The sequence below is a fragment of the Crocodylus porosus genome, unplaced genomic scaffold (assembly GCF_001723895.1).
Source record: "Crocodylus porosus isolate Cpor-Errol unplaced genomic scaffold, CroPor_comp1, whole genome shotgun sequence".
NCBI lineage: Eukaryota > Metazoa > Chordata > Crocodylia > Crocodylidae > Crocodylus > Crocodylus porosus.
This window is the reverse complement of record NW_017728911.1, coordinates 11,854,938-11,865,868: the sequence shown is the minus strand read 5'-3', so window position 1 is coordinate 11,865,868 and position 10,931 is coordinate 11,854,938. Positions and strand designations below refer to the sequence as shown.

At 38.5% G+C, this 10,931-nt stretch overlaps 2 protein-coding genes across 2 annotated transcripts in view; one reads left to right on the top strand and one right to left on the bottom strand.

Moving 5' to 3' along the window:
- FAN1 (FANCD2/FANCI-associated nuclease 1) overlaps window positions 1-5,838 on the top strand; it is a 57,859-nt gene extending 52,021 nt beyond the window's left edge. Inside the window, exon 14 of the mRNA XM_019533435.1 lies at window positions 5,673-5,838. Coding sequence (XP_019388980.1) covers window positions 5,673-5,756 — 84 coding nt within the window. The 3' untranslated portion in view covers window positions 5,757-5,838. The remainder of the gene's footprint in view (window positions 1-5,672) is intronic.
- MTMR10 (myotubularin related protein 10) overlaps window positions 1-10,931 on the bottom strand; it is a 64,393-nt gene that overhangs the window by 11,399 nt on the left and 42,063 nt on the right. The window contains exons 6-13 of the mRNA XM_019533436.1: window positions 10,366-10,456; window positions 6,216-6,384; window positions 5,126-5,213; window positions 4,912-5,000; window positions 2,631-2,761; window positions 2,129-2,198; window positions 1,480-1,550; window positions 282-451 (exon numbers count right to left, since the gene is read on the bottom strand). Of these exons, the coding sequence (XP_019388981.1) occupies window positions 282-451; window positions 1,480-1,550; window positions 2,129-2,198; window positions 2,631-2,761; window positions 4,912-5,000; window positions 5,126-5,213; window positions 6,216-6,384; window positions 10,366-10,456 (879 nt within the window). The remainder of the gene's footprint in view (window positions 1-281; window positions 452-1,479; window positions 1,551-2,128; window positions 2,199-2,630; window positions 2,762-4,911; window positions 5,001-5,125; window positions 5,214-6,215; window positions 6,385-10,365; window positions 10,457-10,931) is intronic.

Sequence of the window (10,931 nt, the reverse complement as noted above, 5' to 3'; positions counted from 1 at the left end):
TATGAAATTTAAAAAACCCAGGATAAACTACACGTGACTATTTTGAAACATTAACGCCATTACAACATAAACAAACAGCAATACTTGTATCATTAAGAGTGTTAATGACGAACATAAGAAGTAGAGAATGAAGACAAGATAAGGCTAATCAATGAAAAACTACATGAATTTGGGAAACACAGGAAGGGATTTCTATTATGATTTCTTAAAGATTAAATTCATAATGGCAGTCATTCCCCAACATGTTTCCATTCCCTATATCAATATAATGTAGTTTTTACCTCTTTGTCAGATCTCTTTAAGTGGTTACACCTATCTAAAAACTGATATCCTGCCATCACCCACTCCTTCTGTAGTAAGCTCTGAAATCCAACAATCGTCCGAAAATAGGGATCCAGCATCACTTGAATGAGCGAGGCTACAAGGCAGCTTAGGTCCCGTCCTTCTTCCTCTGAAAATAACAAATAATATTTTTATTTATATATTTCAAAGAGGTTAAAAGGCACAAAACTGGCAATTTTCAGTTTAGTACTCACATTTGGGAGCTTTTAAAAAATGTTATATATGGGGAATGACAAAGATAGCTATTTGATTGGTTGGTTCTATTGTAGAGGCTACCTAATAAATGAACTGTCTGATCTATAAATCAGCTGATTTTTCACAGTCTTTCTATTTTGAAATGCCCACTAGCCATTATTTGTACACATTCAACATCAGAGATACATAGTCTACATAGTAGAGATACATAGTCTACAACTCAGGGCCCTGACACCTTGTTACATTTAAGACATAATCTAAGTATTAATCATTCCATAAACAGTAATCTGGACATAGGTTAAAGCCAATTTATGGTGTGACAATATAGCAAATGAGCCACAAAGATATTCTGCATATAATGTATAACATCTTTGTGGCTTGTTTGTATCATACATTGTATTGAATGCTGGGGATGAGCCATGACAGATTCTGGTACTCAGCTGAGTGTAGGGATCCAGCATGGAGCAGCTTCAGTGTCTGGGACACAGCTGCCCCACACCTGATCCATGGGATTGGGCTGGGCCTGGTGCCACCAGCCAGTCCTCGCAGGCAGATGGCAAGGTCAGACACTGTAAACTTGACATCAGGGAGCATCTCCCCAGTCTTGGGCTCACTGAAATCCAGGGTGTGCAGGTGAGAGCCTTGGGGTGCCTAGGGAAGCAGCAGCAGCTGGGAAGCTGAGAGATCTGCTCCACAGCTGTAGGTGCTGCTTCACAGTGCAGGGCCTGGGCAGGTGGGGAGCAAACTCTTTAAATTCTACTGGTTATGTTACAGCCCAAATACATTGCACAATTTCTCCCTGCAGTTATGAACTTAAAATATTTGACTACTATCTCACATCATTTCAGTAAAGTAAGATCCAGGTAAATTATATTCATCATCCATTTGTTTTAACCTTTAACCTACTAATGACAATTATAGCATATTAAAAGATTATGTTACCTTGTAGAACTACAGAAACACGCTTACATTCCAGCATATATACAAGCTCAACAGAATGCTTAAGGAATGACCTAGGCAAAAAAAAAAGTAATTAACTTCATAATTAATACCAAGAGAATCATAATTTGACAAACCATTTTTTAAGATTTGGGGAGGGGATTTTCAAATGCAAGTTAAATAATTCAGGAGCACAAGTGCTGCTGATTTCATTGGGATTTATGCAAAGAGGTCATGTAGGCACATCCCAAAATCTAACATACATCAAAACAGTAAGATAAAACTTCAACTTTTCCCAGGATTCTAGTATCACAGACCTTCCATTTAAAGACTGTGAAAGCTGAGTTTGAAATGGTGCTTAATGCAGCCTTGATTTTTTAAAGACTTACATTTACACACACGCGCGCGCGTGAGCAGAGTTTTAAGCATGTCATTCAAGTAATGAATGTTAAGCCCACCATTTTGTTTTTGTAGGATTCCATATTATGTAATAAAATATATTTAAGTATAAAAAGTTTCCATATATCAATTTCACTTACTTATTTTTACATAGTAAAAATTCCACCTATATGCTTCATTGCTTACTTACATTGGTGAAAATTTAAGGAGGTAATATTAACCATTATCTTCTAGTTGTACTTTTTGTACACACCTGATGTATTCTAGCCAGTGTGTATTTTCCAGTGAGGACAGCCACTTCTCTTCTGTTTCTTCAAAAGGTTCTGCATGTTTTAAAGAATAATTCAGATGAACAAAACTTGACATGTCACATCAATAGGTCATGCTGCTCATTACCTTCTATATGACTCTACAGTAACAGCTGAAGATACTTAGTCTATCTCCTTCAACAAAAACACAGTTTTCTTTTATGTGCCAGGCTGCAGACTGCAGCCACCACATGATGTTTTATATCCAATATGCTTAGTGCATGAACTATAACCCGTGATTCAGAATGAAGTAAAAGCATGTAGGCTCTACCAAGCTATTCTGCAACACAACACACCTTTTAAACAATTTCAAATGTAGGCAAGATAAACACGTTTTTTTTTTTCTTAAGGAGTGATTATCTCAAATCTTTCAAACTATATTTTTGCAACCTGATTCTTAAATACCTCCAAAAATAGAATATGTTTAAGAATGATATCATGACTTACCATTAACACATAACTGTTTCAGTTTAATAAATGCAGCCTGGATTTCCTGGATACTGGGTAGACACTTGTCCAAATCTGATTTGTAAACATCACTTCTCTGTGGATGGCTTCGAGTTATTGCATTACAAATCCTAATGAAAAAGCATCAAGAACTTTAATCCTGGAGTGGGAGGAAAATAAGTTCAGCCGCATAGAAGTATACTTATGGATGGCTACAAAGGGGGTTTTTTGTATGTTTTTTAAATAAAGTATTTTAGTTGGTTGTTAGGAAGGCAAATAACTTATATAAAAAAGCTATTTGGCCAAACAGCAAAAAGGAAAAGCACAAGCATCTGATTAGCATTCAGCTTCAATGCATGTCATGCTTTGTGGCCATATGGAATGCATGTGGAGGCAGAATTGTTGACACATATTCAGAAACTTTAAATTCCCACTGAGGAGCTAAATTAAATCTGAGCAATTGAAAACAATGGATTGTTTAAAGGTATGCTAGAGGAGGCAGCTATTAATCACAACAGCACAGAAGCTGTGGGAAGAAAGCCTGTTGGGGAGGTGTGTTTAACAAAGTACATAAAAGGATACCTGAACATAAAGCTAAAAGCTAGACACTGTTCACTTTGAGCCTGGCTCTGACACCAGCTCCCTCTAGTCTTCAGAAATGTACGGAACCTTTATATCTCAGTTTCCCTCAAATAAGGATAGTATATGCCTCTAGGTTCTACAAACATTATCTAATGCTTATAAAGAGATCTGAAGATGAAAAGCTATTATTATGAGGACCACCACTAGACCAAACCTGCAATGGTAGGAGTGAAAGAAAATTTGAAGGATGAGATATCTCAGAGAAGTTAATCGATTTGTTGTCAATATTGAATATCCAATGATACTTAAGAAATATATAAAAGCATATAAACTTTAGTGTCCCAAAGGGAACACTAATCAGAACTTCATTTAAACCACGCAAAGGCAATGAAAAGGTTTACAAGCAGTCTTCTAACCTATTAAAGATAAGGAATAAAAGGTACCAGTCTTGCAAGGTGCTCTGTGATTTCTGTAATATGAAAGCTGGGGGGTGGGGCACACGACTTAGAAGGAAAGGCAGAGGGAACTGGGCTTACTGGGCATTTATACATGTACTCTGGGAGTGTGGTGGGGAGGTATTTTAAATTAGAGCAGCTCTGAGGGCCACTCTAAGGTGCCCGGAGCATCATGTGCATCAGCATCCTCACGCTGAAAAACGGTGGCAGAGGCACTTTCATTAAAGCTCACTGCACAAGCTTTAGTTAAAAGCATCCCCGCTGCCAGTTTTCAGCACGGGGATGCCGATACATGTGACGCTGGAGTTTGCTAAAGTGCGGTAATTACCATGTTCCAGCAGATTTAATGAATCGAGTCTGCTCCGACACACTGTAATTACAGCACAGCGGAGCAGCGTTGCTGCACATGTATAGGCACCCATTTAGTCTGGAGAAGTCTGAGGGGATTTAACAGCAGCCTTTGACTACCTGAATGGTCGTTCCAAAGAGGATAGAGCTAAACTGTTCTTAGTGATGGCAGATGACAGAAAAAGGAGCAATGGTCCCAAGTTGCAGCAAGGAAAGTTTAGGTTGGATATTAGGAAAAACCACTCATGAGGAGAGTAATAAAGCACTGGAACAGATTACCTAGAGAGGTTTGTGAAATATCCATTCTTGGAGTTTTTTAAGACCCAGCTAGACAAAGCCTTGTGTAGGATGATCTAGTTGGGGCTGGTCCTCCTTTGAGCAAGGGGTTGGACTAGATGACCTCCTGAGATCCCTTCCAGCCCTAATTTTCTATGATTCTGATGTTAGTGGGAAATCTGGCATTCCAAAGCAGTATCTATTGTGTTACAGAACTCAGTCTATGTTGCTTTGTATTTTCCAAGCAATGCAAAAAGATTAACTTATTTTCAAAATTCTTCTGTGAGCGAGACAAAAGTAGAAGTTCCCCACTGGTGGTACAGCAATGTCAATGCGGTAAGAGAAGCAAGTGTAACAATGGGGTTGTGTCACTAGTGTGCTGTGCAGTTCCCAGTGTGGCAAATAGACCCTTAAGAACCCTTAAACATGCATTATCAAAATATTATTCGTTAAATATGACTTAAGTGGACATTAAGTAATTCCAAGGCTTCATGCAGACCACCTGCTTGGAGATAAATTTCACACAGACTGCTGCATCACGAAAAAGATATGTGTGGCTTATAGCTCACCAATTGTCTCATATATGTCTGGTTAAGTAATGCTAATAAGTTATAGTTTACCTTTGGTCTATCTTTCTTTGTTGCAATACATCTTTAATGTTGGCCATTCTCACAAGAGCACTCCCATTAGGGTGATTCCAGCACCATACCTAACAGAAAGAGATTAGTTAGTACCATGTGACAAAGCAAAAACAGATTTCTAATTTCTGTGTATAAAACATATCACTGTCAAATACTATATGACAATGAAAATCACCATAAAGTGTACACTTACTGGCATTCGTCTCCCAATGAATGAGTAAGAATAGAGCTTCAGGTCCTGATCTGCTAAGGAAGATGGGACTACAAAGTATTCTGGAAGGCTGGGGGAAAAATATAATGCAGAGTAATTTTTCTTGAAAGCACTTATTTGTCCTGGAGACAGAAGCCTACTACCAACAGTGGTGTGTTAGCACAAGATGAGCTGAACCTCAGAATAATTATGCAACTTAAATGAGGTACTACATAAGCACAGCGTATTTATGGTAATAGCCACTCTATTCCCATGTGTGTTCAGTAAGCCACTCACGGTACTAGCAATAAAACTCATATCATGTCTTACTTGTGGGACCCAGCACTACAATCTTAGTTTCTCTTGGTTCAAACAAAAGCATGCCTCCTTTGCATTACCTCCATTAGAAAAAAGAAGTGAGATACATCCCTTCACCTCCAACAAAAACATCTAAAAGCATGACCCAAATAGGAAGCTAAGCACACAATGTTTTCTGATGCGCTATCAGTTTACCAACTTCTATTAATTGCTTACTTCTACCCCTCCACAGGATCCGATTCAAAGAATGGAAATCCCTGGTTCGTTTTACAGATACATATGGGAAGACGACACAAGCTCAGGGGTGGACCACTGAGAAGCTCACAGAGCACTATGGAAGCAACAGACAGTGCTACTCTAACAATGTTCCTGTGATTTTCCATTATAAAGTTTCAAATTGTGTTAAGATTTCTTTTATGGACATGCGAGTTTATGTCACACTGATATTATTCATATAGTTTGTACCAGAAAAATAAAACTATTACAAAACACAGGAAAAACTGGTATTTTCTTTCATTTAATCTAATATGAATGCATTCATTAAGTATGAGCGCCAGAAAATCTGACATCTCTCCATGGAAACTGTTGCTGTTTCAGAATATTTTACAGTAAATCATCTGAAAGATGCTTTTATAAAAATATGAACTCAAGAAAAACTCAGGTCTGACCAAAATGCATCCATGTTTTCCTACCAGCATCTGATCTCTCTTTGGGCCAATGTAAAGTCAAATTAGCAACAGTCAAATTAGCTTGTTTTTCATTGGTACAGACTTACCAAGTAGAAATCATGTAACCTTCATTCACTGAACAGACTCTCCATTCTGATGCACCTGTCCTTTTGATTTCTCTATCCCAATCAGAATAAGCTTCAAACAAAGGAGTCTGTTGACCACTGCCACTGCTTCCACAACCTCCTCCAGGATCTATTCCATTTACTTTTTTTGCTAGAAAAGGAAATTCATCAATGCAAGATTTTTAAGAATACCCCTTGAACACTTGATCATGCTAATTACTAGAGTGGAATCTTTTCTAAATAAGAGGTAGGTGTTCCTTGCATCTTACAACTGATGCTGCCTCATCACAGATTAACCAGTAGTGATACCTTCCCTATAGTTTGGTAATAAACAAGGGTGACTGTTGTTTTAACAGAGCAAGCTGTATGCAGCTCTTGTATTGATTCAGTTTCTAGAACACAAAGGCCTAGTCTGGAAACAGTGTTGCATTCATTTGTAAGTGATCTTTTTCTATATCTGCAGATTAAAAATTTCCTGGAACTGACCTGTTACAATGTACTATTTTAAAATATATTTATGCAAAACTGAGATGACTGAATTTATGATGACCTTGCAATAATTAGATTCTATACATGGAACAATTATAAATTTATTATAAATGTATTATGATTTTCCATGTATAGAACCTAATTATTAGAGGGTCGTCTTTAATGTGTCTTGTTCCTACTGGGGAAAGTGGTGGCAAGGGGTTTGCCCCCCTTGCCCTCCCATACTTTGCCATCCCTGTTGCCTGTCCCTACCTACCTGCACAGCAAAGAGGATTGGGGGGAGGCTGCAGAGGCAGCATGGGGCACAACAGCTGGGGGGAGGAGAAAGCAGAGGCCGCAATGGGGTGTGGCCAGAGTCAGAACAACAGCAGTCCTCCATCCCCCACCTCATATTTGAATCCAAAAATGAGGAGCTTTTACCCCCATGTTAAATGGAAGTAAAAAAACCCTAAACTTGGGTTCAAGTAAATATGGTAGCTAACTGTTCTGGAAATTTAGCTAAAATTTGCTACTACTGATAAAAATTCTGAGAACAGATTGACTATTACTGAGCCACAAACTTTCCAGATAACACCTGCTTTGCCATCCTTTCCACTGTTCTAACAGTTTTGATTTAGGAGGTGCTTTTTCAGCAAACTCCTACATTCAAAAGAGCTGGAAAAGGTTCTTTTTGTTCTTAGTACAGGGGCCAAGGCAAAAAAAATGCTCCAGTAACAAGGCTTACTAATACATCACATGACATTACTCATTCTGACTGAACTACTCTGATGTTAAGAACAGCTTTGGTTCTCATACAAGAATGTTATTATATACCATGTTACCAATTAATTAGCAAGATTTCCGCTACTGTTTTTTTCTTTTGAAACAAATTGGTCAATTGTGTTGAAAGCATGGGGCACGCTGTTTCCTGAGTTGAATTAAAAACATTCTATAGTCTGATCTATGTGGGATCAGACAGGGCAAAGGAATCAGCTTGAACATAAATTGCAATATGCTATCACCACAATGATAGAGTGTCAGCTTACTCCTTTTATATCACCAATTTCATCTTTCCAGTAGTTTTAGAAGACCCTTCCTCAAGTATGCTTTTCAAGAGAGACCCTTTCCAAAATTGAGGTAAAGTGATATTACGGTAATGCAATTTCCTGCCACTTCTCTTACTACCTTACATTCCAAGTGTGACAACAAGTAGGAATCCTTTTTTCCTTATGTAAATCAGTGAGTAATTAAATTATATCTTTATACAAGTGTCTTTTAAACTGTTTTTATATTTTTTTAATTTTTTGGGGTTGGCTTTGGTTGGTTCCTCATAAGTTTCTCTGAGGATATTTAGATACATATTTAGGTTAAATGTAAACATAATTATGTTAAAAAGTTCATGTCAGAACAGACGCTTTAAATTATTTTTGGTATCATCAAGTTAGAGCCACTGGCCTAGTTTTCTTTATGCTTCCTCATTTTTTTCCTAAAAATATATTAAATGAATAAATAGGAGCTCAGTCAGATCTCCAGAAAATACTCAAAGTTTTAGATCGGGTCAAAAATGAAGATTAAGTTGACACTCTCATTCAACCAGTCCTTTGTGCATATCACAAAAGGTCAAGCTTATTCTGCTGGTCCCATATTTTAAAAGCTCTAATATTTGCCCACTTTAAAAAAAACAAAGTATAACGCATAAGGAATCTGTAAACGATTTGGAGCCAGGTTTTGTAAGGTAATCAGTTGCTTAATGTTCTAAACTCCCACCTAACCTGCTGAGACACTTCTGTATCTCCCGCTCAGTTCCAACCTGCAGCTTTGAGCATATCACACCTTCGAGTGCCTGGCCCTTTATATCTAACTGTGGGGGTGCTATGGCAAGGCTTTGCCTTTACTTGCAATCCAGAGCTGTCACACATGCCCCCCCACACACAATTAAAACAGCTGGAATTTTAGGCAAAGTGAGAAATAAAACAACAGCAGAAAATGTTAGCATAATTAATATATGGGTATAGGGAGCTTTTTCAGATAAAAATAAAATTTGTTTGTTTTGGATAACAAGTTATGATCACACCAATTAATTTACATACAGAAACTAAAAGTTTTGGGTGCAATATAAGTCCATTTCAATTATCTCCTAATATGCACTGGGGAAAAAAGAGTGTGTGAATACAAGAGACACTATTTTAAAATAACTATATGGGTTTGATATTTTCGAAAGCACAGAGGAGAGGAAAAAAAATAATGGGAAAACTCTGAAGCACCAATTTTTTACAGGACTGGCAGGGGAGCAAGCTGGGTAAAACCCAGGGCTCGGTCAGGGATCCCAGTCAAACACGAGAACACTGAGCAGAGACTTCCTTTTCAGAAATGTCTGCTGGCTCCCTCCCCCTAGCCACTGTAGCCCAGCAAAACCACTGGCCACATTGTCACGGGTTTCCTGCCCCCATTAGTACTCTGAAACTCCAAAAGGGTATTCTGCTTATTTTACCCACTTCATGTCATATAACTCTCCTACTGGTCTTTCTTTCAGGTAGCACAGCCATTTCATGGACATAGTAAAGATGGCTTTGTGAAGGCTGTGATAGACACAGCATTTTATTAACACCTTTCTTTCTCTCTCCAGTATCCTGCTACGGTTTCTGTAGATTTGCTCCCTACTGCATCACGCAGCTGGAGGGAGCGTGTGGACTTTATTTAACACTCTCTTTAAACGTTACTGCACACATTTAAAGTGTGTCCATCACACAAGCACATAAAACATTATTGTGCCCATCACACAAGCAAATATAAACTTTCATCTGGGCACTCAAGGTGAAGTTATGTGGACACATGTAGAAAATGAGCATGCCCATTTGGGGCAAGTTTGAAAATCTGGCCTTTTTGTAGACCCTATGCTGAGTTCCTCTAGTGGCGAGATCATTGGTTTCTAATGCAAATGGCAGAGTAAAGATATTAAATAAATGACATACATCTAGAGCACTTTTCATATTTGGAAGCTTACTGTAATGGATTTTTTAACTTCTGGCTGTGTATTGGCTGGGGAGCACTAAGCAGTGACCTCACAGCATTACACTAGAAATCAAGATCCAAAGGCATCTTTTCCAAGCTTACCTAACTGACAAGGTTCAGTTGGAGATTGGCCTTGAGCAGAGAGGGTGAGCTCCAACTCAGCAGGGGTGGTGGAAGATTTGAGTGGGAAGAACTGCCTAGTAAGCCTCTAGGAAAGGAAGTATGGAGTCCCAAGTTGCATAAATCCTCCTGCAATACCACCAGAAGAGAAACTTACTCCTAGCAGAAGGCCAGGTGAACAAACCTGCCTGGGGATTTTCTGGGTGTCCAGAATACCAATACAGACACACAATAAGAGGAACGGAGGGCAGACTGAAAAATAATGCTATTCATGCTGGAATAGGGAGCTTTTTCAGATAAAAAAAATAAAATCCGTTTGTTTTAGATAACAAGTTATGATCACACCAACTAATTTACATACAGAAAGTAAAGGTTTTGGGTGCAGTATAAGTCCATTGCAATTATCTCCCAAAGCAAACCTCAAACACTTCTTGCCCTTGCTTTACTACAAAAGTCCCCAGCCTTACTACAGTTAGAACAACTGCACATGTTAAAGAATGGAAACTATGAACAGATTTTGGTTCATCGTTACCTGGATTATGATACATTTTCCCAACATATTCAAATGCAAAGAGCAGCTGAAGATCTGTTGGCTGAGAATAGTGAGCAATTGCAAGGCACACCTACGGGGAAAAAAAGAAGATACTTGTTTTTCACTCTTCAGCATTATTGTAAGAATCAAGACAACTTAAATATATTACCATGGATTGTAGCACTGTAAAAATGTGTAAAATGAGGTAGATTAAAGATAATCTTTCGAGGTACTCTTCCCAGGTTTGACCTGAGAACAGGATTACAATATATTGTTACAATTGGTTAAGTGCTAATATTTGGTGAGGAAGCATTATCATCATCGAGATAGGCGATTTTCTTTTGACTGCCCATCAGGAGCAACTCAAAAGTATAGATTTCCTAGACATTAGGGCTGGAAGGGACCTCGGGAAATCATCGAGTCCAGCCCCCTGCCCAAAGGGCATGAGTCAGCTGGGGTCATAGGATCCCAGCAAGATAAGCATCCAATTTACTCTTGAAGGTGTTCAATGTAGGTGCTTGAACCACCTCCGCTGGCAGACTGTTCCAGACCTTGGGGGCTCGGAC